The sequence below is a fragment of the Chinchilla lanigera genome, unplaced genomic scaffold (assembly GCF_000276665.1).
Source record: "Chinchilla lanigera isolate Chin_1 unplaced genomic scaffold, ChiLan1.0 scaffold00110, whole genome shotgun sequence".
Lineage (NCBI taxonomy): Eukaryota > Metazoa > Chordata > Mammalia > Rodentia > Chinchillidae > Chinchilla > Chinchilla lanigera.
Window position 1 is genome coordinate 5,907,726 of NW_004955511.1, and position 26,181 is coordinate 5,933,906.

At 62.2% G+C, this 26,181-nt stretch overlaps 4 protein-coding genes across 8 annotated transcripts in view; 2 read left to right on the forward strand and 2 right to left on the reverse strand.

Moving 5' to 3' along the window:
* Nucleotides 1-668: 668 nt before the first annotated feature.
* Nucleotides 669-8,039, forward strand: Fads1 (fatty acid desaturase 1; the record flags this gene model as incomplete). Its single annotated transcript, XM_013506431.1, is given in 11 exon segments — nucleotides 669-779; nucleotides 1,159-1,356; nucleotides 1,666-1,767; nucleotides 1,843-1,971; nucleotides 5,545-5,605; nucleotides 6,471-6,547; nucleotides 7,152-7,249; nucleotides 7,330-7,426; nucleotides 7,521-7,600; nucleotides 7,675-7,800; nucleotides 7,901-8,039. Coding segments are annotated over 11 exon segments (1,131 nt in total), but the record flags the coding sequence as incomplete, so codon positions are not given.
* A 2,902-nt stretch (nucleotides 8,040-10,941) lies between these two features.
* On the reverse strand, nucleotides 10,942-14,781 carry Fen1 (flap structure-specific endonuclease 1). Its single transcript, XM_005408136.2, has 2 exons — nucleotides 14,548-14,781; nucleotides 10,942-12,706 (listed from the first exon to the last, which is right to left on the reverse strand). Exon 2 carries the CDS (start codon nucleotides 12,702-12,704, stop codon nucleotides 11,562-11,564), a length of 1,143 nt encoding a protein of 380 aa, XP_005408193.1. The 5' UTR covers nucleotides 12,705-12,706; nucleotides 14,548-14,781; the 3' UTR covers nucleotides 10,942-11,561.
* Nucleotides 14,782-14,887: 106 nt separating this feature from the next.
* Tmem258 (transmembrane protein 258) lies at nucleotides 14,888-18,114 on the forward strand. 2 transcript variants are annotated; one of them, XM_013506434.1, is made up of 5 exons: nucleotides 14,969-14,985; nucleotides 16,062-16,180; nucleotides 16,350-16,459; nucleotides 17,488-17,623; nucleotides 18,013-18,114. In XM_013506434.1, the coding sequence occupies exons 3-4, from the start codon at nucleotides 16,362-16,364 to the stop codon at nucleotides 17,612-17,614; spliced, it is 225 nt and encodes a 74-aa protein (XP_013361888.1). In that variant the 5' UTR covers nucleotides 14,969-14,985; nucleotides 16,062-16,180; nucleotides 16,350-16,361; the 3' UTR covers nucleotides 17,615-17,623; nucleotides 18,013-18,114. The 2 variants fall into 2 exon arrangements, with proteins under 2 accessions (XP_005408199.1, XP_013361888.1); XM_005408142.2 differs by lacking the exon at nucleotides 16,062-16,180 and having other exon boundaries at nucleotides 14,888-14,985.
* A 1,263-nt stretch (nucleotides 18,115-19,377) lies between these two features.
* The window catches only part of Myrf (myelin regulatory factor), a gene marked incomplete at its 5' end in the record, with an annotated part of 22,187 nt that continues 15,383 nt past the window's right edge, over nucleotides 19,378-26,181 (reverse strand). The window contains 17 exon segments of one of the 4 annotated variants that reach the window (XM_013506436.1): nucleotides 19,378-20,047; nucleotides 20,133-20,207; nucleotides 21,054-21,159; nucleotides 21,244-21,318; nucleotides 21,411-21,492; nucleotides 22,812-23,048; nucleotides 23,226-23,372; nucleotides 23,465-23,550; nucleotides 23,659-23,739; nucleotides 23,975-24,043; nucleotides 24,198-24,286; nucleotides 24,391-24,463; nucleotides 24,547-24,707; nucleotides 24,865-24,974; nucleotides 25,195-25,306; nucleotides 25,427-25,627; nucleotides 25,930-26,020. In XM_013506436.1, the coding sequence (XP_013361890.1) occupies nucleotides 19,973-20,047; nucleotides 20,133-20,207; nucleotides 21,054-21,159; nucleotides 21,244-21,318; nucleotides 21,411-21,492; nucleotides 22,812-23,048; nucleotides 23,226-23,372; nucleotides 23,465-23,550; nucleotides 23,659-23,739; nucleotides 23,975-24,043; nucleotides 24,198-24,286; nucleotides 24,391-24,463; nucleotides 24,547-24,707; nucleotides 24,865-24,974; nucleotides 25,195-25,306; nucleotides 25,427-25,627; nucleotides 25,930-26,020 (1,870 nt within the window). 4 annotated transcript variants of the gene reach the window in all.

Here is a 26,181-nt window from a genome sequence, read left to right on the forward strand (position 1 = left end):
TGGGGCGGCGCTCGTCCTTCGGATGGAGCTGGTCCCCGCCCCGCGTGACGTCCCGCGCGCGCCTCGGCCTCCGGGGTCCCTGCTAGGTCGCCGCGGCGCTGCGTGCAAGGACCGCCCTGTGGGGGCGCAGCCGGCCTGGTCCCCCGGGTGCCCACCGCGGAGCAGCGACAGCGGCCGTGTGCGGATGAGCAGGGCGCCCGCTCCGCCCCGACCCCCTCCGCCCCTGCTGTGGTGATCCCCACCTCGCCTCGCCACGTGAGCCCTCCGGGCAGGGCTGGGCAGAGCTGCGGGAACCGGGTGACCCGCCTGCAACAGCACAGCTCCGTGCCGCCAGGGATGGAACTCGGGTCCTTGCCCCGGGCATGCTGAGGGTAGGGTGTGTCTCTCCCGCGCCTGGAAAAGCCAGCTCCAGTGTCTGGGCTGGTGACAGAGACCTGGGGGAGATGCTCTGGCCCTCCTGGTCCCGCTGTTTTCCATCTAGGCCTTTGTTCCTGGGGCCAGGCCCCTAAATCTTGAGCTGGGGCTCGGCAGAACCCAGGCCCCTGCAGGGAGCTGGCCGGAAGAAGTGGCCCCGCTTCAGCCCAGCTGGCGTGGCTTGCTGGGACAAGAAGCTGGCCTTGGGGAGCCCTTCAGGGGCAGGGCCCCCTCACTTCCGTCCTGTCCCACAGGACCCCTTCGTGGCATTCCACGTTAACAAGGCCCTGGTGAGGAAGTACATGAGCTCACTGCTGATTGGGGAGCTGTCTCCGGAGCAGCCCAGCTTCGAGCCCAGCAAGAACGTGAGCCGCTGTGTGCTATGAGGGGTCTGGCTGGCGGGGAGGGCAGAAGCCGCCGTGGGCCACAGCTGACAGGCAGGGCCCGCCCCTCCCGCGGTGTCATGGGGTTGCAGCCCAGGCAGCAGGCAGTTGGACCTGAGTCTGCCGGGGCTGCCCCAACAGTGCCACTGCCACCGGCCCCGTCCTGGAGGCCAAGGGTGAGCCCACGGTCCTCCCACATGCCAGAACTGGGGCTCAGATGGTTGCACCACCAGCCCAGGATTACAGGAGGTGACAGCAGGGGCTGCGTGTTCTGCTCATCCAGGCATGGCCCTGCAGTCACCTCGCCTGGGCCTGTGGGCAGCCCCAGACAGTCCCCCTCTCAGGGCCCTCTACCCCACAGGAGGCACTGACTCATGAGTTCCGGGAGCTGCGGGCCGCGGTGGAGCGCATGGGCCTCCTGAGGAGCGACCACCTCTTCTTCCTGCTGTACCTGCTGCACATCCTGCTGCTGGATGTCGCCGCCTGGCTCACCCTGCGCGTCTTCGGGACGTCCTTGGTGCCCTTCCTGCTCTGCGCCGTGCTGCTCAGCGTGGTGCAGGTGCGAGCCGAGCTCGGCCCCTCTTTGCAGCTGCTGGAAGTTCTCTGCAGCGTGTCTTGTCTCCCCGTGCCTCCCAGCCACGCTTCCGCCGTTCCCTCCTTCCTGTGGAATGGGATCGGCTTGAGTTCGGGTTCTGCCCAGCATGCCAGGAACCCAGCCTGGTGGGTCTTGGCTCCCGCCAGCTGCGACTCCATCCGGTGTGCTGACAGCGGCCAGGCACGGCTGTGCCACCCCGCGCTCCCCTCGGGTCTTCCTGGGTCCTGGGTGCGCGTGCGGCCCCACACACCGCACCTCCTGGCCCGTCCCCAGGTGCAGGCTGGCTGGCTGCAGCACGACTTAGGGCACCTGTCCGTCTTCAGCACCTCCACACTGAACCACCTGCTGCATCACTTCGTGATCGGCCACCTGAAGGTCAGTGGGGCCCTCCAAGGGCTGCCGGAGCCTAGGGAACACCGGCTTCCATTCTCGGGTCCCTGTTCTTCGTAGGGCGCCCCTGCCAGCTGGTGGAACCACATGCACTTCCAGCACCACGCCAAGCCCAACTGCTTCCGCAAAGACCCGGACATCAACATGCACCCCTTCTTCTTCGCCTTGGGGAAGGTGCTTTCTGTGGAGGTGAGCAGGGTGCAGGGAGTGGGCGCAGCCTGACTGCCCCAGGGGCTTGGGCAGGCCCTGCGCAGGGTCCAGCAGGAGCCCAGGCCGTGTAGTTCTAGGGAAGAACAGGCGGTGGCCAGGGCTCCCGGGACAGGGCCCTCTGCTCCTATAGCTGCACAGATGGGGTGACCACTCACTGAAAGGTTTGCTCACCCTCAGAGGTGCCGCGTGGACTCCCAGGTGCTTCCCGAGGCACCTCCCTGGGCAGGGGCCTCTGTAACATCAGTCGCTGGGTACAGTCGGCCGCCGTGTTCTTGGGCCCTGCCTCTGTAGGTTCTGGGTACTCAGAAAGAGGCAGTTGCTGCGTAGTGGATGTGTGTGTTTTCTCTTGTAACTTTTTGAGTGATGTTGGCATCATGTCGTCACGGTCACGTTAGGTGTCCTGCAGAGCTAGAGGTGTACAGTATGGGTTGGGGCCGGGTGTGGCCCAGGGGACAGCGCTTGCCCTGTGTGTGCTCTGTCCGGGAGCCCTGGCCCACGGATGCACAGCGCAGCAGGCTGGTTATGCCGAGGACTACGGCTTCCCGTAGGTGCGAGCCACGCCCGGGGAGCCTGGCCTGGATCCCATCCCGATGACCGACGATGGGGGCCGAGGCCATCTCCGCTTCTCCCCTCCCTCCTTTTTGTTTTTTTTTCTCCCCACCCTCCTGGCCTCTGTTGCCACCTGAGGTTGGGAGCGAAAGCCCTGCCCACTCACTGCTAAGGGAAGAGTGAGGGTCGGGGGGATCTGAGGGCCCTCAGTGAGGAAGCAGCAGAAGGTTCTCAATGACTGCAGAGTTCCTCAAAAAGTTCATTTAAAACCCTTGTCCTGTACTCTGCACTGCGGTCCGCCTCCTGCCAGGGCCCCTCCTCTGCCCGGGGACATTTCAGGTTGCCAGGAGCTATGCTGCCAGTGACCACATTTCAGCTCCAGGCAGGAGTTCAAGGTGGCCAGCCTGGCTCTGCTCCACGCTGGCTGTGAGTGGCTCTGGGGATGCCGTTGCGGTACTGACTGGCCTGGCACAGGGTGCTCGCGGCTCCTGCCCCGTGGTCCTGAGGGTTCTCCCTGCTGCTTGGTAGGGTGGCAGTGTGCCGGGTGTGCCCAGCAGTCCCCACCAGGTGCCTGTGCTGCCTGGAAGGTGGCATAGGTCATTTTGGGAACAGCGCTGGCCCGTAGCACTTGTGTGATCACCGAGGAGCTGGTTCAGGAGCTGAAGTGGAGGGAACGTTGTTCCCACACCGTGCTTCCCCTGCCACTTGGTTCGAGGGTTCTCAGGGAACCCCCGCTGCAACATCAGGATGCCAGCATCCTCTGGGACCCCAATCCATGGCTCTTCCTGCTGTGCAGTGGCTAGAGACCTGGCTGCTTGCTGGCCGAGGCTGGGGCTGGGGCTGCACGGGGTGCCCCTGCTGGCTACACTGGACAGTGGTGCTCTGGCTGCCTCCTCATGGAACCCAAGGCCAGTGTGACCTTCGAAAGCCAGGAGCGACATTACTGGGGTCACAATGGCTGTTGGCTGTCCCCCAACCAAGCAGTTCCCCACACCCCACCAACCCAGGCTGTGCTGCTCCCCCAGGGTGCCCTGAGCAGCCCTGATGGGCTCCCAAGCTGACCCCAGCTACCTCAGACCCTGGCCCACTGCCCACGCTTCCCTGGTCCACTGTGGCATTAATGTTATCCCCTAGTTACTACGGACTGAGCAGGCAATCTCCCAAACCAGTGGACGGTGAAGGTGTAAATACATGAGACAAATGGAATGATTTCAGGACTTCACAGTCCGGGAGGTTCCAAACCCTCGATCAGAACTCAAGATTCTGGCTTTTAGACAAAGAACTTCTCTGGGCCACCTGAATTTATTAGGTTTCCAACAAAAAAGGGGATAAAGAAAAGGCAGGAATCTGGGCAGGACTTGGGAATCCCTCTAAGGACTTCTCCAAGTAATACATTATGTTAGTTTAGAAGAACTATGTTATCTCCAGGAAGGCCTTCACCACAGGAGTGAGAAGTCTGCAGCTGTGGTCTCCTTTAGTTAACTGGGGTTGGAGCCAGGTGTCCTCAGCTGTGGCCTTATCTTGTCCTTTGAGGCATCACAGCTTCACAGGCTGAAACAGGGCTCAGCAGGGACCAGTGACTCACAGAGGTTCACTTACTGTGAGTCCGTCGCCCATCTCCAGACAAGGGCCTAGGCCTCGGGCACACTCACGTAAACATTAAGCCAATTGCTTAATATTAAATCCTGCTCAGAGCTGCTTCACAGTGGGCTCCATCAGCCTACTTTATCGCTATAATAAAATGCCCGTGTATGGATAGAAAAAAGGCTGGATAATAGTGCCAGTGCTGGAGGCTGCAAGTCCAAGGTTGGTGGACCCACCACCCGACCTTTGGTTGTTCCAGGTAGGTGCCTATGGCTCCATGCCTGAAAGAGTCCTCCACCTTCCAGGCCTCTGATGTGTGACCACGAAGGACAGGCTGCCTCAAGCTGCCCTCTACTTGGGCCATCTCCTCTTTGTGGCTGCCGCCACTGCCTTGCTTTGTCCTGGGCCCTGGGCCCCACTATCATTTGGCCACCCCCAGCCAGGGGCACCAGGGAGCCAGAGCAGACCTCACCCCTGCCTCCACGGGGCTTTCTGCGCTCCTGGCCAGAACGCCCTGCCCCGGTGCTGTTTGGAACAGCGAGAGCCTTTGCCCCTGCCCGTCCTGCTGCTGTAAATGTCCCTCCCCTGAGTCAGGCCTGCGGGAGGACAGGGCAGAAGGTCGACCCTTGCCGTGTGGCTGCCTTGCCCTGTTGAGCTCTGTTTACTGATTCATCGCCAGCTTCCTCTGCCCGGGCAGGACATGCCATAGGATGGGGACTGGGCCCCCGCACATAGCAGTGACTGTGCAGAGTGGGAACTGAGGTGCTCGGGCTGGCTGGGGTACCTGAGAGCGTGAGCTGTCGAGAGCGGTCTGTGGACACAGTGGTGGGCTTGCGACTGGCCAGCGTGGCCTCTGCCCCGGGGTGAGCCTTGGTGCTGTGCCCTGGTGGCTGTCTGGTCCCCAGAACCCACTGGGCAAGGGACACAGGTGCCAGGGAGGGAGATGGCAGGGTGTCCATGGCCTTCGCCAGGTCCAGGCTGGCCAGCCAGGCCACTTCCACCTGTCCCTTCCGTTGCTGGGCCTACAAAATCCCCACCCCTGCTGGGGAGAAAACGTCACACGCACCTTCAGAAGGCCACATCGGCCTTGCTGGTCCTTGCACAAATAGTGCCACGCTTTGCCCAGCTTTCAGGGAGCCCACAAAGTTCATGTTAAAATCAAGAGAGCAGAAAACTAGGGACCCTGGATAACTATGGAGGCAGGACTTGGGCCCGTCCAGTGGAGAGATGCAGGGACAGCGGTAGTCCTGGAAGCCCCAGGCGGAGGACAGCTTGCAGTCTGCACCTGCGTCCTGAGGCCCAGCCCATGACGAGCTGCAGGGCGTCACCGTGCGGCCGTGGCCACAGCCACCCGAGCAGGAGGCCACGGCTAAGCAGGGAAGGCGCAGGCTGCGAGGTCACAATTGCTTTTCTTCACAGCTTGGGAAACAGAAGAAAAAGTACATGCCGTACAACCACCAGCACAAGTACTTCTTCCTGAGTGAGTGCCCCCCCAAGGGCCTGTGGGGAGTAGGGAGGGACCCCATCCAAGAGTGGAGGTCACGGTGACCTCCCGGGGCAGTCACCCCCCGGGGCAGATCAGCAGGAGGGGGACCGAGGAGAGCTGGGCCGAGGGGAACACAGGGCTTTGTCTGAGTTCTTTCTGGACATCACTGTCTCCTCCTTTTAAGCATGCTCCAGATGCCCCAAAGTGGGGCTGCACAGCTTTCTTTCGACTTTTTTTTTGTACTGGGAATCGAACTCAGGACCTCGTGCTTGCCAGGCAGGCGCTGTGCCCCTGAGCTGTATCCCCAGCCCTTGCACAGCTTTCAGTTTTCAGATTTGTAAAGGAAGGGAGGGGAGAATTTGGTTGCCTGCGCCAGGGAAGCGGAGGGCGATGGGAAGGCAAAGGGCGAGCAGACGCCCCTGGCTGCAGGGAGGGATGCGGAGGTGCGCAGGTGGGAGTGGCGTCTTCAGCCCACAGTGAGGAGCCACTCTGCTTCTGGCTGGTGACCTCTGGGCTGCAGGCCGGGGTGGTACAGGCTGCACACCCAGGTCTGAGGAAGTGAGCGCAGTCTGCAAGGAACCAGCGGGTCCCCGACACGTGCACGTGCACACCTGCGTTCCAGCCCCTGCCCGTGAGCATGTGCAGGGCAGCCAAGGGTGGCGGCCGTGGGTGTTCAGGGCTCGAAACGGGCGTCTCCCCTGGCTGGCATCTTGGCCCTCTGGCTTCTCCATGGTCACAGTTGTGCCCACCTGTCATGCTGGTATGGGCTGTGTTGAGGTGCTGAGGCAGCTGCTGGGCCGTCTCCACGGTGACCCTCTAGTGACCTCCTGTTGCTCACGCCGCGCCCCCTTCTTCCCAGTTGGGCCACCAGCCCTGCTGCCGCTCTTCTTCCAGTGGTACATTTTCTATTTTGTCGTCCAGCGGAAGAAGTGGGTGGTAAGCACCCGGGGAGCCCAGTCCTGTGTTCTCTGGTACCCTGGGGGCGGGGGAGGTTCTCCAGGGCAAACTGAGGCTGGCTGTGGCCCCATTTAGAGCAAGGTCATAGCCCCAGGGAAGGCTGCTCCCTAGTCTAAGTGCTTCACAGTAGCTTGGGCTCAGCAGCTCCCAGGTGTGGCCAGAGGCTGAGGTTCCAGTGTGTGTGTGGGACCTGAGCTGAAGCAAAACAGGTGATACCGGAGGGAGGTTCTGGGGACACAGGGGGTCCGGCGAGGTCTGCCCTGCGGAGTCCTTTTCCAGCCGGCCTCACAAGATGGCCAGGGGCTGACAGGCAGAGGGAGGTGGCGCCAGGTCGAGGAGTGGGGTTGAGGGGTGCGTGGCCCCTGGGCACAGTACAGAGACCTGGGTGTTACGACAGGTGTGGACCTCTGAGCGGGCCGTGCGCGTGGGCCACAGCCCCGGGCTCCCTTGGTCGGCGCGGAGACGGGTGGGCAGGGGCTGAGGTGGGGACACCCGAGGGCCTGCAAGGGCACGGGCAGCCCTGGGGGCGAGGGTGGGAGGCGGGGCACGGAGGCAGCACCCCCTCTGCTCCCTGGGCCTGCAGGACCTGATCTGGATGCTCACCTTCTACGCCCGCCTGCTCCTCACCTACGTGCCGCTGCTGGGCCTCAGGGCCTTCCTGGTCCTCTTCCTCATTGTCAGGTATGCTAGTGGGCGTGTGGGGAGCGCCGGGAGTGCGGCACAGGTCAGCTCTCACTGCTCTGCGGTGCCGTCGCCAACAGGTTTCTGGAGAGCAACTGGTTCGTGTGGGTGACGCAGATGAACCACATCCCCATGCACATCGACCACGACCGCAATGTGGACTGGGTCTCCACCCAGGTGAGGCCGGCCCAGCGGTCCAGGGCCTCTCCCCCGCCACCTGCTGGGGAAGGCTGGGCCAGCTCAGCCCACACGGGACCCCTCCTTCCTGCAGCTCCAGGCCACCTGCAACGTGGAGCAGTCCTTCTTCAACGACTGGTTCAGCGGCCACCTCAACTTCCAGATCGAGCACCAGTGAGTGGAGGCCGGCGGGCGGGGCCGGGTGGGGACCGGGGGGCAGCGCAGCCTCTGACTCTGCTCTCCCCAAGCCTCTTCCCCACGATGCCACGGCACAACTACCACAAAGTGGCACCGCTGGTGCAGTCCCTGTGCGCCAGGCACGGCATTGCGTATCAGTCCAAGCCGCTGCTGGCCGCCTTCGCAGACATTGTGCAGTGAGTGAGGGGACAGAGCTGGCGGGTGTGGGGTGGAGGTCCCCTGCAGGGGCGCTGCCACCTGTCTGCTCCTCCTCACTCCTGCCCCATATCCCTGCAGCTCGCTGAAGGAGTCCGGGCAGCTGTGGCTGGACGCCTACCTTCACCAGTAGCAGCATCTCCTGCCCGGCTCTTGTGGAAGAGGAAGTGGGTGCCTAGGGACACGGGCACGCCACTGCGCCTGGGGCTGGGGGCTGGGGCACAAAGGCGGGAGCGGGAGTCTGTGTTGTTCTTTCCTTTTGGTACTTTACTTGATGCAGGTGGGTGGTGAGTAGTGGGGACCAGGAAGGGGTCGGAGCGGGGTCCTGCTCCCCAACAGACTTCAGGGCCAGAGTGGCTGCTACCCTGAGAGCTCAGGAGGGGACCAGTCCCTCCCCGCCCGGTGCTCGGGTCTCCACCAGGCCCCCATGCCTGCGTCTGCAGTGCAGGCACAGCTGATGAAGGCCAGGGCTGTCCTCGGGAGACGTTTGGCCCTCAGGACCCAGGCGCTGCTGGCGTCAGTCTAGGGGGTCCCTGAGGCCCCCGTGGAACTGCAGGTCCGGTGTAGCTGGCTGTGAGAAACCTTTCTCTCCGCTTACCTCTAACCACGCCCCGGATGCAGGACTCACTTCCTGCTCCACTAGAAGTGAGCAGACAGTGTGACTGGACCCTGCTCTGCTCCCTCCCCAGGAAAGGGGCTCCAAGTGGTTCCCTTTGCTTCCCAGACTGTTGCTCCAAGTTAGAAGGTGGCGGTGAGCTCCTGCACAGGGCCTCGGGCTGGGAGGTGTGAGGCATGAGCGGGTGTGACGTGCACGCGGGAAGTGGCGCTGCGGCGCCGCCGTCCTGCAGGAGCAGAGCATCCATGGGTCACTCCAAGTCTTAGGTCAGGCGAGAAGGCTACAGGCACCAGCGTCTGTGGCCTCACTGCGTCTTCCTGTTGGCTTCTGTGCCAGTGTCTGAGTCTTCAGAGACCAGATGGAAATTTAGGATAACTTCTTAAAATATTCTAACACTGAAAGTCACTTTTTAACTGTTCTGATTCGCGAAAAATAAAAACAGTTGAACTTGTCTTTCCAGAAGGGCTGAATATGCCAAGGGGTCTCCCCAGCGTCTGTGGCTGCCATCCAGCTCGCACCCTTCCCGCCCAGCGCAGCCTCTGGTCTGGCCTGGAAGGCAGAAGCAGGGTCCGCGTTGACTGGGGCTGGCAGCCGACAGGAGCAGGGTGGGTGCGCACGGGAATGGGGTGCAGACGGCCTGTGCCCAGGCTGGGGTCTCTGAGATTTGTAAGCCAACCCAGAGAGCCAGGGGCTGCAGATTTGGGCCGCCTTGTGATGGCTCTGCTGGACAACCTGCTTTAGGACCACCAGGCCGGGGATGAGCACCAGAAGCTGTGTCAGTGCTCACCTGTGCCCATGCCTCACTCCAGAGAAGGTGCTGTTGACCCATCCTGGCCCTGCAGCCTCAGCTGTGAACACGGCATCGCCAGCCTAGGATGCCAGCTGGCCCCGGCCCTAGCCACCTGACTGACCAGCGAGTGCCAACGCCAGGCCTGGTGCCTGAACTGCCGTGGCCTGCTCAGTCTCTGCGGTGTGGGCGCACGTGGCCGTGAGGGATAGTAGCAAGACTCAGGACGTCCAGTGCAGAGAGGGACCCTCAGTCCACAGGCAGACAAGAAACTGCTCAGAGGCTGCTCCCCGTCCTGCAGGTGCGGGTGGAGGCTGCCCGTCCTTCCAGCTGTTTATCATCCCGCTTTCCCCACTACCAGGCCAGGGCGTTTCCACGCATCAGGCCCCAGGCCAGGGTCTGTCATGTGCCAACGTTGTTACCACATCGTGGTGGCGTAAAGCGCCCTCTGTACACACCTCAGACAGAGGGGCTGGGAATTCGAGTGACACCGGGCCAGGGCAGCACCTGGCAGGGCAGAGAGCCAGGTCCTCCCCAGACCCTGCTGCCCGGGGGCCAGGCTCTGTGCGCCCTCACAAGGCTGTGCCCTGGCCCGTTCTCTGGTTTTCCCTTTGGAGTCAGTCTCCCTCGACCTGAAATCTTTGCTGGTTTCCCGTGGTCATGCCACCTAAGCCCAGTGCTGGGCACAGATGTCACCATGCCTCCCCACCTGCTGTCAAGCGGAGAGGCACCTTCATGCTCTGCACAGAGGTGGCTCCCCAGGGCCTGTGTGGGCAGATGGCAGCTGTACGGGGAGCGCCACGTCGGACTCAAGTTGGGAGACAGCGAGCACTCCCCACGCTTGCCTCCTCGGGAGCAAGCCCCTCACTGGCTGTCTGCTAGCTGATCACACGCAAAGCCCCTTTCCCCTGTGGCATGCATTCACCCAAGCTGAATCAGAGATCAACATCAATACGTTTTTAAAAACTGTTTAGAGCTCAGTAAATTTCGTGGCTCCATTCCATCCAGGAAAGTCTGCCTCATGTACCTGCAGTAGAGCAGTAACCAAACTGTTCCTGCCCCCACAGCAGAGTTCTGCCTCCCTCTAGCTTTCAGAGTCCCCTGGTTAGGGGCTTCCTGGGGAGACTCTCCTGCCTCAGCTGCAGGAGTGCTTTCACCCTGGATTTCACCTGGAAAATTACTTCATCCACAGGTTTGAAAACTAGAGGTGCTTTCCTGTTTCAAGGTGTTTTCGATCCAGATTTTGGACACTTATTTTCAATTTCAGATGGCAGTGATGGGGATGCTAAAGTGTTAGCCAGTCCCCCACCACGCGCTAGCAGGGCTTTCAGCAGAGGGCAGGAAGGGTTTCACATCCACACAAATCACAGTTAACTTTACCCTTCCGCTTTGCACCACCAGGATGTGGTAACAACGCTGACACACACGACAGAGTTACAGCCACAGTTACACAGCTTTCTCAGGGGAGGCCCTTTACCTCTTACAGGGTAGGTGGGACATCAGAAGTCCATTGAATTTATTAAAACTTGCAGCAACATGAACTAGGTGTCCTCTTCCAGAAGGCTCACACAAGCTGCTGCGGTCTCATACGGGGCATGGCGCCACCTTGTGGCCACTTGGCCCCTGGTCAACAGGGTGACCACAGCATGTTCCCTACAGTGGGAAGGACATCACTACCCTGAGAATTTTCAACTGTTTGTGAAGAACATCACATTCAGGATACTTTTACCATTTTATTGATTTTTTTTTCCCATTCACATCTAAAATAAAAACAGCATAGGAAACCAGTGTTTAATCCCAGTCTTAGTCAACTGCCCCAGAAAGACTGGAAGAGCATGCCACCTTACTCCTCTGGGAGCGGCGCCTTCACACATCGCCCAGCTGGTCACGTGCCCGCCACCTCAGGATGCAGCCGGGGGTCCAAGCCTTGTTCCAAGCGCAGGGCCTCCTACTCTCTCCGCTCTTCCTTCTAGGCTGGGTCGAGGGAAGGCGGAGCAGGAAAGGAGTACAGCGGGGTTCTGCCATAGCCTCCTGAGGGCCCCTGGCTGGCCAGCCGAGAAACCATGTCCCCGTGTGGTCCCTGCCACTTCCCTCCCTCGTCCTGCTTTAAGACATGCTGCTGTCACCGTCACTGTCCCGTAACATGGATCCAGTGTCCGCCGAGAGGTGGTTTGAGCCTGACACTTCCCTGAGCTACATATAGGAGGAAGCAGCAGCTGGGCAACCTTCCCGCACGCCGCCAGTGTCAGGGAAGCACCAAGAGGGGTGGCGCAGGTGCTTCCCAGCTCCGGCTTCTGAGGGTACAGGAGGCAGGCACTCAGGTCAGGGGCGCCACGGCTTTATTTCCCCCTTTTGAACTTCCCCACCGCCCCCGTCTTCGCCTTCTTCTTCGCGGACCCCTTGGGCTCTGGCTCCTTGCGTTTGGCTGAGGACAGCGAGCCGGTCACCTTGAAGAAGTCATCCAGGCGGCCCTGCGTGCTGCCCTGGCGGCTCCTGCTCAGCCGCCGGACCCCGCTGCGGATCCGCTCCTCGGAGAACTGCTTCTCGCTGCACAGGAACTTGACCAGCTCCTCCTCGTTGGGCTCGCTCCACTTTAGCTCCACAGACTCCGGGTCCAGCACCTCGGGCTCCAGGAAGAGCTGCTGCGCCTCCTTGTGCAGCCAGTTCTCCGGCACGGGGTACTTGCTGGGGTCGAGCCGCCGCACAACCTCCTCAATGCTCTTGTGCTTCTGGATGAGGTCCACGGCCCGCTTGGGCCCGATGCCCCGGATGCTCTCGCAGTAGTCGCTGCCCAGCAGGATGCACAGATCCACAAACTGCTCCTGGGTCAGGCCCAGCGCCTGCAGGACGCGGCTCAGATGGAACTCCTGGATGGGCAGCTTCTTGGCCTCACTGGCAGTCAGGTGCCGCATGAGCACGGGGCTGCCGAAGGTGAGGCAGTCCATGTCCTCGGTGGCCGCGGCGTAGACCTTGCCGGCCTTCGCCAGGGCGGCACAGCTGGCTTCCGCCTCACTGGGGGCGTCGAGGTACGGGACGCCCATGAGGCTCAGCAGATGCTTGCACTCCTCGTTGTGCTGCTTCGTGACCTTCACCAGCCGCTTGGTGAACTTTTCCACCTCTTCCTCCATCCCGGCAGCCTGGGCCTGCTGCAGCTGCTTCTCCGCCTCTGCACGCCGCTCGCTGCGCCTGGCCAGCTCGCCCGACTTGAGCTGCGGCGGTTTGCCATCGAAGACGTACACGGGCTTGATGCCGTTCTCCATCATGCGGATGGTGCGGTAGAACATGCCCATCAGGTGACTGGTGGTCTCCCCCTCCTCGTTCTGCAGCACCTCTCCCCCCTGGCGCACCGCGATCAGGAACTGGTAGATGCTCATGGAGGCGTCGATGGCCACCTTGCGGCCAAAGTAGCTCTTGATGTCATTCTCCCGGATGGCACCGGGGGCCACGTCAGCAATTAGCTTGGCCAGGCCTTGAATTCCCATGGCTAAAAAAGGGAAGAGGAGCAGAGGAGAGGCTTTAAGTACCTCACAGTTTACACCAAGTGTCGCTGGGCAGGTGTCATTTCAGCCAGTTGATTCTCATATTGAATAAATCTAATGAAACTTTTTTCTATTTCCTATTATAAAATTAACAAAATATGCAATTTTTGGTCACCCTGTATTTAAACAATCCCACTGGCAGGTGTTAAATTTTGTGCAGGAGTGAGGGTTATAGTTGGTGCTATCTCACCAACTTGCTGTTTAACCAATTAAGACACCAAGTCAGCACATGAAGATGGAAAGATCAACAAGACAAGATCCCCCATTGTGGGGAAGAAGTTCCGCAGGACAGTTCACTCAATACTGAGGCTGGGGCTGAGGCTGGGCATGGTGGTGCACGCCTGTAATCCCAGCACTCTGGAGGCTGAGGCAGGAGGATCACCGTGGGTTTGAGGCCAGCCTGGGCTACACAGTGAGTTCAAGGTCAGGCTGAATTGTATAGTGACCCTGTCTCCAAATCCCCCCAACAAAACCTAAGGCTAAGTACATATGAGGAGCCAGTTTGATGCTTACAGGAATTACACACTGAATATTCTTTTTATCAGCTAAGCAAATGTGCCTGCTGCCTGCTCTGTTCCATTTAGAGAACTCTGAGAAGGTGAATATAACCACCTTGTCTCACACACTGCTTTAATCTGCCTTTCAGCACCCCCACCACACAGAGTTTCTACTTTCATCGGGATGTTGCTGGGATTTTAGGTCTTCACCTCTGTATTTTATCTCCACCAGTGAGGTCCTACCCCTCCCTCTTCCTGGATCTAGGGGCATGCATGTTTCAGTCACCTGGCCAGCCTGAACTGCATAGTGAGACCCTGTCTCAAAAAGATAAAAATAATAAATAAAAGTAAGTTGAAAAAGAAAAATGCATCTTAGGCAATGATATTTATATCAGTTATATTTTAATATGTGCTAAATGCATAATTATTTAAAAAAAATTTAGGCGGGCAGGGTAATACACGCTTGTAACTTCAGCCACTCAGGTGGCTGAGGCTGGAGGATTACAAGCTTGAGCCCAGCTTGGGCAACTTACTGAGAGTCCATCTCCACATCAAAAAAATGTTTAAAGGGCTAGGGACGGAGCTCAGGGTGAAGACCCTGGTTCCATCCACAGCACTGCAATAAATACATGGTTTTCAGCGTGCAACTTAAAGGCGTCTGGTCAGCCTGCTGATGGCACCGGGCCACACTCCAAGGGGTCAAGGTCTTTCAGGCTCCGCCGCCCAACAACCTGGGGGCGGGCCGCCCGCCTCTCCGGCCGCGCCGCGCCCTCGTCCGCCACCTTCCCGCCCCTCCGTCCCGGCCCGCCGGGAACAGCGGCGGCGAAGGCTGGGCCTCGGCCCTAGGTGCGGCAGCCGCCTGTGCGCGGTTACCAAGTCACTGACGCTCGGTTTGCTCGTGCGTACACTAAGGACGGCAGGCACGCCCGCCTGGCGGAACTCGGGCCCAGAGGGACGGCGACGACGGGTGGAGACGCCCCGCGCAGCCCCCGGCGCTCTGCAGGCGCCAGCCCCGCTCGGCGGCGGCGGGTGCACAGCACTGACCCCGCGCGAGGCCCGCGGCTGTCCCTCCCGCTGCGACAGCCGCCGCGAGGCCGCCAGGGTCCCGCACATGGTCCCAGCCCTTCTCGTGACGCGCCGCGCGCAGTCCGGCGGGAGTTACGGTCCCCGTCCTCCGAGAGAAGGCCCGGGCCCGCCGACGGCCCACGTCTCAGCCGGAAGGCGCGGGCCGGCCCGCCTGGGAAGCCGCGCGCCGCCGCCTCCAAGGCGACCCCGCACTGGGGTCTCACCTGAGCCTCCGCCGTCAGCGCTGGCCCGGTGGCGCCAAGCGAGTCCCGAGCCCCGCTCCTCCGAGCCCGCCCGCCGCTCAGTCTCGCTGCCGCCTTCCAAAGCCCGCGCTCGCGTCACGTGACACGCCCTTCGCGCACAGCCTCCCGGGAAGTGTAGTGCAGCTCGCACACCGGGTCAGCTTTCTCCGGGCACATAGGCCTGCTGAGGTGACGGTCTCTCCAAGAGCCCCGCCTCGGCCCTCGGCCCCTCGTGTCCCTACCCCGCCAACACTCGGCACCCCCAGGCCCAACTCCCCTACACCTCCTGAGGCCGCCGGACTACAAGTCCCACAATGCCCCTCGCGCTGGGCACTTCCTCTTCCGGCGCACACGGCGCAGGCTCCTGCCGACGTGTTCTTCCGGTAGCAAGCGGCGGCTTGGTCTGTGCTGGGCGAAATGGTGAGAGAGCTGGGGAGCCCCCGGGCTGCGAGGAGTCCGCCCCGCACGCCGCGTTCTCTCTTGGAGGTCTCGGGACCCAGCGGCCGGGGCGCTCCCGGGATCCCGGCTGGAGCTAGCGGGCAGAGGACGCCCTGGCCGTGGGCTCCTTGGGCGGAGGGCTGGAGCGCTGCGGTTTCCGCTGTCGCTGTTGAGAGGGGCGCGGAGCGTGGCGGGCGTGAATACCCGCGAGCGGGCAGCTCTGTCGCCTGTTGTCGCTGTCTAGAAAGTTGTCGCCCACCACCCGAGGTGATACCCAGGCCCGGGGCAGATGTCATTTCCCGGTGGAGCCCTGGGGCTCGCAGGTCCTGGGCCGCCGCCTCCCGGGAGCGCGCAGCTCCGCGCAGACCTCTCGCCACGTGTCGTGGGCGCTTTGTCGTCTGCCACGCCTCCTGGTGACCGCCATCTGACGCGCTGCTGGCTCTGGGTCGAGGTCTATTCATCTTTGTATTGCCAGCGCAAACACAGGGCCTGCGAGTGGAGGCCCCGTGAACGGCAGCGATTGTCTTTACTGCTTCCAGGGGGCGGGGGGCATATCATTGTTTACTGGGTTGAATTCCACTGTCTCTTAGAACAATGGGGTCCGTTTACTTCTCTAGAGTTGTTATGTTCTGGATCTCAGGAGCCCTGGCCGTTGGGTGACAATGGAAGTTAACATTTGTCCAGAACTTGACGTTTGCAGGCTTCTTTCACAGGCATTAGCTCATAATTGTCCCTGCGACCTAGGAAGAAAACACACACATCTATTGAGCATTTAAACTAGATGTGTCAGCATTCATCATCTTAAGTCAGACAGCAGCCCAATGAAACAGATACCGTTGTATCCTCTTTACTTGACTCAGATTATTTGGTGGAGCCAGAATTTTAACTGATGTCCTCTACCTGTAGATCCTGAGATTCCGTCATGGTGTGGTCACTCAATTACAAGTTGAGGACTGGGTACCCATCTAGGCTCTTACAGCAGGGGTTAGGAGGTTGGAGTCTGTTGACAGCGGCCCACAAGCTCCGGAAATTATAGACAAGCTATGTGTTTTCCCCAGGCAGAGTCCACAGCTTGCCTCACCTTTCCCTAGTGGTCATTGGCCTGAAAAGATACTAAGGACCTCTGATCTGCTGGTCACCTATGTTGCAGTCTGTCCGGTGCCACCTTCTTTAAGATGTAATTATAATTGTCACTCCCACAGTGGATCACGAGCTGTCGGTTCTGGAGGATTTCTACATTTCCTAGGCAGAAATGGGTCCATCAGTCGCGGCAGCACCGGTGGCCCCAAGGGCTCCCCAGGTTGAGATCATGCGTTCTTGGGTGACTGACCTCATGCTTCCCTTAGGAGCTCGAGGCCATGAGCAGATACACCAGCCCTGTCAACCCAGCTGTCTTCCCCCATCTGACCGTGGTGCTTCTGGCCATTGGCATGTTCTTCACCGCCTGGTTCTTTGTGTATCCTTTCCTGATCAGCCAGGGGACCAGATGAGTGATGGAAGAAACTGAGGAGAAGCCATGCTGGGTACACGTCCCTGCCAGCTTTGTGTGTTGAGTTGGGAGCAGGACAAGGCTAGCATTGGCCAAGGGCAGGTGTAGATGTAATTCCCCGTTCAGGTGAGCTCAGTTTGCTCTTGAGAGTGGAGGCTGGGGCTGGGGAGCTGAGGGTGGAAAGGTGGAATAAGGCGGGGTACCCAGGTGTCAGTGTAGCAGAAAAACCGTATCAATCCAAATGGAAGGTTCTGAGGAGTAGGCAACTTTTATGACACTAGCAGGCCGGGGAGCCCAGAGGCTCAAGTCACCAGCCCAGAGTCAGGTTTGAGTTCAGTTTAAAGAGGGTTTCCACCGGGAAGTACAAAGCGGATAGCAGGTTATTACATGATTGGTTACATGGAATACAAGAATTCTGTCATATGTGGTCAGGCAGGTTTGTACAGGGACATTCTGGGAGGGACGGGGATCTGAGAAAAGTAGGTGGAGTTGAAAGTGTCCTTGACTGGGCCAGTCTCCCCCAAACATGACGGGCCTGAAGCCCTAGACGCAAGTTGGAATCACTGCGTATTTTTAAAACACAAGCCGGATACAGTCAGTTTGACCTGCACACTGTTAAGGGGGAACGTCTGGGCCCAAACAGGCTCGATACGTGACAGACGGCGTGAGCACAGACACAGGCTGCAAACTGATTTCTAGCTTTTGTTACAATACGCCCACGAGTGTGCTGTTGCGTAAGCGTGCCCCTACATCAGCAGGTCTGAGGGCTGGTCCCAGCTCCATCGTCACGAGGCCTGAGCTCAGTGGGCCCCCTTTCTCCGTGGGCAATGGAGCGGTGGTAGGGGAGCAGTGTCCAAGTCCCCACGTCATCTCGTGGCCCCTCCCTGCTGCATCAAGGTGGAAAGCCCTCAGCCCAAACCTTCCTACCCCGCATGACACCGGACAGCTCCCAACACTCCGCAGTCCACCTGCTTCTCCTTAACAGCCCGGCCCAGCTATGAGGTCACCTCCACCAAGTACACGAGGGACATCTACAAAGAGCTCCTCATCTCCCTGGTGGCCTCGCTGTTCATGGGGTTTGGTGTCCTCTTCCTCCTGCTCTGGGTTGGCATCTACGTATGAGTCTCTGGGGTAAGAGCCATGTGTGGGGTACTAGCCTCTGGGTTCAACCACCTGGGTGGGTCCCCAGGTGCCCCTGCGCAGTGCTGGCTCATGGAGAGGGATGGGCACATGCGCCTTCCCTGCCCCTCGTGGGGATTTGAGCCGCGTGACCTGCTGGTCAGTGCTGCGGCTTCCACACTGTGCTGCTCCTCTGGCTTTGGGGTGCCCTGGGGGGGCTGTCGTACACTAATGACCTGGGGAGGGCTGCTGCATAGGGGCCACCCAGCAGGGCACAGGGACTCGCCCTGGTGACTGACCTCGGAAGAGTGTCAGTGCTGCCCGCCTCCCTGCAGCGTGGGCTTCCATGCGAGGAGGGGGAGAGGCTCTGATCTAGCTTTAACACCCCTCTCCTCTTTCAGGTACCCTGGAGGCTTCATTGAGTCCCTGCTTTTGTAAATTAATTTTTTACTGTTGTTAGAAGTGTCCCCCCTGCTGCTCACAATAAAGGCAGACACGTGACAGTCCTGTCCTGCGCCCCTTCTGTGGGGTGGGGACGGGCTTCCCCTTCCTGTTCCTCACCTGCCCTCCGAGGGGCTCCTGCGACGATGGTGTGGCTGACCTGCGGACGGGAGTCCAGGCTCCCCTTCGCACTCCCAGGATGCACTTGTCCAGGAGCCCACACAGCCCCTCTGTCCTGGAGTCCCAGCCTGTCACACAGCCACCCTCAGCGGGACCCAGGCCATGTGGTAGGAGCACAGGCAGGGGAGGCATAGCCGGGAGACTGGGCCGGGGAAGCCGGCCGTGTACCCGTCAGCCATGTGGCATCTCAAGCGCTGGTCCGGTAGCCCCAGCTTGTGTGGCCTTCCTCGCACCAGAGTGCCCAAGAAGAGCGGGAGGCAAGCTCCGATACAAAGCAGTATTTGTACATTTATTTATACATGTATATGCACTCGAGAAGAATGGGGAACTCAGGGCAGGGCAAGCGGGCCCAGAGCAGGTGCATGATAAATACGAGAGGACGGGAGTTAAGGGGGAGACACTGGCAGGCTGCTGGGGTGGTGTGCGGGGTCTGCTTGGGGAGGCCCTATGTACAGCCAAAGGGAGGGGACGTTTATCCGCCGCACAGGATAGGCAGTGAGGCCCCGGCGGTAGGGGGAGGTGGCCACTCACCTCGCCCACCCTGTATGCCTCGGGGTTAGGGCAGCTTTGGTCCAGCATTCACCCCCTCAGGCAGTGGGAGCTGCTAAAGGGCCTTGGGGGTGGAGGAGAGTCACTTTCCAGTTACAGGCTGAAGGGCCGCAGTCCAAGCTCCTGCACCCCCAGCACAGGGAGCCCCAGAGTCCTGCCCAGGGGCGGGGCTTGGCAGCTGTAAGGCACGGGTGGGCAGGGTGGCTTCCTGCAGGGCAGGGCAGGAGCCTGGGCCGCCCTCCAACCCCCAGGAACAGGGCTCAGGAAGATCCTATGTCAAGATGAGCCGCCACCCCCAGGTAAGTGCTTTGCGGGCCACGCGTAAGGGGCCCTCGCTCTCTGGGCTTCTTCAGAGCAGAGGGTCTGCCCCTTCGGAACACTGAGCAGGAGCAGCACACGCTGGGGCAAGGCAGGGCGCTCCAGGTACCACTCGGGCACAGCAGTTGGCACTCAAACTAGAACTTCTAGCCCACTCCTGCCTCTGCGTTCGGGGAAGGGGCGCTGCCCACCACCCCTCCTTGTGCCATTGCTCTGGACACAAGGCACCCACAAGGGGGAGCCAAGGAGAAGCCAGGGCCTGGTGGGGCAGGGCCAGGGCCTGTGTCTCCACAGGGGTCACCCCAGGGCTGCCCAGCCCTGCCCCTGCCCTGCCGGCTTAAGTTCTGTTGGTTGCCTGTCAGTAACTGCAGCGTGACGGTGCGCCCCCCAGGCCACTGCTGCTGGCAGGGATGCCCGCTCCTCTGCTCCGAAGGATGAGGTCGGCAGCACCACTGAGCCCCTTGCAGGACGCCCAGGCTTCCTGGGCCCTGGCTGAGCTGTAGAGGGCTGGGTTGGCTTCATCAGGCACCAGGTAGACATAAGGCACAGGCGCTTAAGGCGTAGGGTCCAGGTCCAGCATAATAGTCACCCCTCCACGGTGTCCCCAAGGACTCCTTGGGGCAGGCGCTGTCAGGCCCCAGCGGGACTTCTCTCCATGGAGGGCAGCGCAGCTCAGAGGCCACCGTGGTTGAGTTGGCCCTGCCCTGTCCCGAGGTAGCGAGCAGGGAGGCCGCGCCACTGTGAAGACTTTGGTCTCCCCAACCTGTCCCTGCAGGGCTGTGACAGCTACCAAGTGTGACTGCCGGCTCCAGTGTAACACTGCATCCAGTGAGGAGGGCCGTGCCCAGGGCCCCGGTGTAGCCGCCTCGCCGCTCAGGGACACAGGCGGTAGAAGTGGAAGTAGTAGTCTGTGGCCAGTGGGGCCTCCGCGCTGCAGTTGGCCTGGCCCTGGGCGGGAAGAGGGGTGAGTTGGCTCAGGAGCCCCTGCCGGCCCCACGCCTCCCCGGCCCACTAGAGGTGGGGTCTGGCTTACCAGCAGTGCCACACGGAAGTGGTAGGTGAATTCACGGGCAGACAGGATGGTGACCGGCCACTGGTGGGCGGTGCCCTGCAGAGAAGGGTGAGGGGTCACAGCCCCAGCCTGACGTGCCGCAGCCCTGCCACCACTGCTATGGCATCTGTGGCAAGTCATAAAGGAGAAGCAGGGAGCTTTGAAGGGCTGGGGGGGGCTGTGGGCCCAGCCTCCCTCTGCACAAGGCCCTGGCCCTGGCTCCCTTACCCTGCGCCCACCTGGGAACTGGCTCGCAACCCACCCTCCTGGTTACAGATGAGGAAACTGAGTCACTGGCCTAAGTCGCACAGCATGGCAGGGCTGGGTTCGAACCCAGGGCTCCCTAGCTCCTCCCTGGAGGCGTGCAGGCAGCCACGGGCAGCGTTCCAGCCTCCACTACAACTCTGCTGGGCCCCTAAGGGGAACAGCCCGGCCCAAGTCTGCTGCACGTCTGGCTGGGCACCCCAGCTCTGCGGTGCTTCCCGCTGCACCTCTGCCCTTGCCCGCACCCTCTTCTCTGGAGCACTTCCTCTGGAAGAGCCGTCCTTGGAGGCCCACAGCCCGAGTCTGTGCTACCCCTGTCGCACAGGCGGGAGCACGGGCCTGATGCAGAGGCCCCGGGAGGCCCTTGCTGAGTGGGCAGTGAGTGGGCGTGGACTCGCACGTTCTCCCGTGGCCAGGGCCCCAGCTTGCAGGTTTGGCCAGGGGACCAGGCCTCGGAGCCTAGGGCTCCTGTGCACCGCCCACTGAGCCCCGTGTCGCTGACACGCCCACCCTGGTCCTCGCCAGACAGGCGCCAACAGTGAGCAGAGCCAGGGGAGACGGACTCGTCCTGGCCCTGTGTTCCTTGGGTGCCGTCCAGGGAAGAAGGTCTGGGGCAGCGGCCACAGCTCCCCCTGCTACCTGGGTGTCCTGGGGTGAACGGGGAATCTGCGAGACGCCCCCCTCCTCACAGGGCTCCTCCACCGACGTCAGGCTGCACAGCACCACGGACACAGGCGTGGAGGAGCTAGGGAGGAGCAGGGTGAGCAGGAGGAAGGGTCCCTGCCCCCCGCCCCTGCCGGTCCCCGTCCCAGGTCCCACTCCGGCTCACTTCATCTGCAGGGTCAGGCTGAGGTGCAGTGGGGTGCGGCCGCTCACTGGGATGCGGTAGGTGAAGTTTCCGGGCCTGCAGGGCAGAGGGCGGCTCAGCCAGGCTTGGCTGGGGGGACAGCCCACCTCAAGGGGGGCTCCTACCGGGGAGGCTGGGGCGTGGCCCACCTGCAGGCATCCTTGGGGGCACAGTACTGGGTGGTGACAGGCATCGCGCTCTCCAGCACCTGGATGGAGGTCAGGGAGGGCCCTGGGTGTGTGGGAAGAGAGGCCGTTGGCGGGGCCAGGCATGAGGCAGGACGGGAGCGGGCAGTCCCCTCGTGGCCTGGTCAGCACGCACACCTCGCTGTGACTGTCGGTGGCCAGGGTCACCGCGTGCATCAGCCCGAGTCAGCCTCTGCAGAACCAGAGCCCAGGCAGCTGGGCCTCCTCTCCCCACCCCTTAGCGTCACACCGGCGGCCGTGGTCACCGTGCAAGGAGCACCGCCAACTGCTCTGTCCCCACCCGACAGCCACGGTGGAGCACACCAGCTGCCCCCACCCCCGCAGGCCCTAGTACACTGGCCAGGGGAGTGGGGACACAGGCCCACTGCCCTCTCAACCCCTGCCGGACCCTGTACTTGAAGGTCACACCCCCAGACCACAAAGGACCAAGTGCGCCCTGCACAGCCAGAGACAGGTGCCAGGCCAGACGAGACGGACAGTGCCCTTTCTCCTCCACACGTGCTCGGAAAACATCTCTGACGCCTCCTCCCCCAGGAAGCCTTTGGTCACCTCCCACCTCAGTCCCGTCCCTCAGAGCCTGGTCACCGCTGGCATCCACCTCTGTAAGCTCCCTGGGGGCAGCCAGTGTCCATGCTGCCTGTAGGCCCTGGCCCAGGAAGTGCTGCAGGGCCCTGGGTGTGTGGGAAGAGAGGCCGTTGGCGGGGCCAGGCATGAGGCAGGGTGAAGCCCTACTCCAGCCTGCAAGGCAGCCACCCTTTGGGCCTTTTTGTCCCTGAGCCGTGGAACGCACTAGTGAAGGTGACAGAGGCTTGCATCTGTGCAGGGCTGCTGCCCACACCCCCAGGGCAGCTCCTGGGCACCTGCGGAGCCCAGTTTGAGAAGCTCTGCAATTACAGACCCTCAGAAGGCTGGGTGTGGTGGTGCACAGCTGAATCCCAGCACTCTGGGAGGCTGAGGCAGGAGGATTACAAGTTCCAGGCCTGCCTGGGCAACTTCATGATTTAGTGAAAACCCACCTCAAGATAAACCAAAAAGGGCTGGGGAAAGAGCTGTGTTAGGCCCTGGGTTCAATCTGCAGTAGCACAAAAAGAAAACCCTGAAAACCTCCAAAGGGTCGAGGCTGGGGAGAGCAGGGGGCCCGTGCAGCGTGGTGACGAGGCAGCTGGGCAGACAGGGTGGACTCCACTGCGGCCAGACCCTGAGCAAACCCTTCCCCGAAGTGTCACAGGAGGGCTGGGTGAGCCACGCCGACTGCTGACTCACTACACACTCAGAGTGCGCTGTGACAGGCAGGTGAGGGCGACAGCCCTGAGCACCAGGCTGGGGGTGCGAGGAGGCGGGTACCTGGCTGGCCCCGGGCCGCAGGGGGGCTGGGTGCGGGGAGCCCTCGGCGGGCCCGGCCTCGGAGCCCGAGACCGGGGCTGTTCTTGGCCTTGCCCAGTCCTCCAGGAAAGGGCACCGCAGGGCTGGCCGCTGGCTCCATGGCCTTCGGGTGCTTGACGTGGCTGATGCCATTGGCTGAGAGGCCCCAGGACTTGGCTCTGATGTTGGTGACGGGTAGCGAGGCTGCCTGGCTGGGGCCTGTGGGCAGAAGCAGGGCGGGCGGGGCGGGGCTCTGGCACCTGCCTTGCTGTTTGAAGCCTGGCAAAGCCCCATCCGGTCCCTTCAGGTGGCTCGTAGGCCTCCTGTGGACCTCCCACCACCAGGTCTCTCCTCGCCCCGCCTTGGCGCTGCCCCCTGCCTGCCCGAGAGGTGCACCTGAGCGGTTGGTGGCCAAGCTGGGGCTGGGACGAGAGACCGGGGCAGGGCTGGGGCTGGCAGCACAGCAGACAACCGGGCAGGGCTGGCTGGGGCACAGGTCTAAGGCGCGGACGGCTGGACCTGGGGCCATGGGGCTGGGGGTCTCTGAGGAAGTGGGGATCTGCGTGAGCACAGAATACAGCCCCACACCTCCCATCCCACCAGCCTGGCCCGGCTCAGCCCGGCTTGGCACGCACCCGGCAACAGAGAGGGCCACAGGCCCGGCAGCCCGGTGGTCATGGGAGCCTGGCGGAGCTGCGTGGTCCCAGAGCTTTGGCTGGACCTACTGGGGAAGGCGGGAGCTCAGGGTTGGGGCCGTGGGGAGGCCAGGGCCGGAAGACAGGAGGAGGAAGGTGGAACGGAGGCGGGAAGGGCACACGGCCACACGTACCATGGGCACATGGCCACACTCCCCCCACCGCGTTGGGGCCGGAGCAGGGCCAGCAGACAGGACGTGGACACAGCAAGAGAGCTAAGTGCAGAGAGGCCGAGAGGGAGACAGGCACAGGGAGGAGAGAGAAGGCACAGTCAGAGGCAGCCGGAGCTGGGGGACATGGGGCGGAGGCCCAGGCCTGCCCTGGCTCCTTCCTGCCATGGAGCACGGAGCAGGCCTGCAAGACCCAGAGTCAGGAGGGGCTTGGGAGGTTGCCCCACCCAGGACCCGGCACACCCCGCAGGCTCGAGACCCAGCCTGAGCCCAGACGTACCCGTCAGTGTCCACCAGGTCCTCCTCAGCACGCAGGCTCAGCACGTACAGTGTGGACATGGACACCACGCTGGCAGCCACAGGACAGGGTGACTGTCAGAGCCGGAGCTGCTGACAGTTCCCCCAGGGCTCGGCACAGGGGCCCGGGGCTCCCCAGCCCCTTCCCTGGAGACCTTGGCCACAGCACCTCCCGTGCCACACCCCCAGAGCCCCCGGGGTGTCACCTGAAGGCCATGACCACCACCAGGGCGATGATGGTTCCCTGCAGGAAGCGCTGGCCCACACAGGCCTGGTCAGGGACCACTGAGGATGACTGGCGGGGGAGGAGGGCGAAGCAGAAGAGGGAGACTGAGGCGGCTGTGGCCCCCGGAGTGGGGTGCAGGAGCCCTGCCTCGAACCCAGCCTGCCCACTCTCACCTTGCTGGGCATCTTCGGGGGCCTCTTCTTGTGGGGGACGCTGCCTGCCCGGCTGAACTGGCTACCACTGTGGCTGCAGGGGAGGGCAAGCTCAGGCTGGGGTCCCAGGCTCCCCGCTGCCAGGACCCCCCGCCCTGCCCGCTGCTGCGCGCCCACCTGAAGGCGCCCGAGCTGCCGGTGGACTTGAGGCTGTCCAGGCGCCGCAGCTTGGCCAGCTTGTGGCTCCAGCGCTCCAGCTCGTCGATGCGCGTCTCCAGGTTGTCCGTGAGCTTGCACAGCTCCTTCACCGCGCCCACGTTCTCCATGAAGATGCGCTCCTGCGGGCGTGGCCCAAAGGCGCTCGGTGCGGGGGAGGGGAGACCCGCCTTGTGCACCCTGGGCAGCACACGGGCCAAGGCAGCTGTGCACGGCTCCCTGTCGATGGGGTCTGAGGGCCCCCTCCCTCTCTGCCTGGGACCCCGGCAGCCTGCCCACCTTGTTCACCACTAGGAAGTTCTCCACGGTCTTCCCATTGGCAAAGACCACGTCCCCGGTGTCCCTCACAGCCTCGGGCAGGATCTCCTTCACCTCCTGGGCGATGACACCTGTGGGCACCTCAGACAGGTGTGTACTGGGGCAGGGTATGGGGGGGACTGTAACCAAGGGTCCCTGGGGAAAGGGTGGCTTCTCAGGAAGTGGGGGCCCATATCTCTAGGGGCCAGGAATTGGACTTCCGGATCAAGGGGTGAAGTTCCAGAGCTAGAGGAGGAGCCCCTGGGAGCAGGGAGCCAGGATCACGTGGGACCAGGGTGCCAGGGCCCCTACCAGTCTCGGGTGCCGTGGCCTCAATGCCTGCGCTGGCGGCGAACTCAGGCTTGTAGCGGTAGTGCACCAGCCGCATGCGCGAGATCCGCTTCAGCTGCTCCGTGGTGTCCACCTTCGGAAACGGCCAGCCTGAGCCCAGCAGGCAGACCGGGCTGGGTGTGGACAGGAGACCCACCCTCCGTCCAGGCTGAGGGTACCCCAACTCTGTCCCTCTTCCCCCGGCCCCGCCCACCTCCTGTACGAGCTCCTTGGCACGCAGGTCTGAGGGGTGCAGCAGCGAGCCCATGACTTTGACGTTGCCGTGCACCACCAGTGCTTCATCCGGCCGGTCGGTGTTGATGCCCACGCGGCCATGGTGGAAGACGGTGTCGGGCACCTGCGCCCTCTGCCAGAGCACATCGCTGTCGCTCTCAAACTGGCCTGGGTTGGAAGCCTAGGTCAAGTTGGGGCTGGGTCAGTCCCGGGAGGTGGGGACCTGCAGGGCCCTGGGAGGGGGAGCCCCAAGTCGCCTCTCCAGGACCCGCCAGGCTCCTCACCTGCCGCCCAGGGGAAGCCATCCCGCCCGTGGCGACAACTCACAGCACTGTGGCCTCCCTCCTAGGAGGCTCGAGTCTGCACCTGCGCGCTACGAGGAGACTCCAGGCCAGACACCTCTGGACCCCACCCCAGCCCTGCACCCTGACCCTACAGCCGTCGCCCCACCTCCGTCAGCCCTGGGTGCAGCGGGAACCTCACCCGCACGATGATGCGCTCCGAGATCTGCGCGGCCAGCGTGTAGTTCTGGTTCTGGGCATGGGCCTGGAGCGCCACCACCAGCATGAAGTACCTGGACACATAGGCTAGGGCACTCGGGGTAGGCTACCCGGATACCTGTTCTCTCCCTGCAGCACGGGGCGCCCCGCGGGCAGGGCCCGCATGTCCAGTAGGGAGCAGATGTCCGGCGACCACTGCCTCCGACCCTCCATCCCCAGGGTGGGCAGGGCTCTG

Bases quoted from the DNA above. Each gene is read 5' to 3' on its own strand.
- Fen1 (XM_005408136.2), bottom strand. From the start codon at position 12,704: ATGGGAATTCAAGGCCTGGCCAAGCTAATTGCTGACGTGGCCCCCGGT.
- Tmem258 (XM_005408142.2), top strand. The intron at 16,460-17,487 runs GTATCCTTTCCT...AGCCCGGCCCAG, and splicing joins TTCACCGCCTGGTTCTTTGT to CTATGAGGTCACCTCCACCA.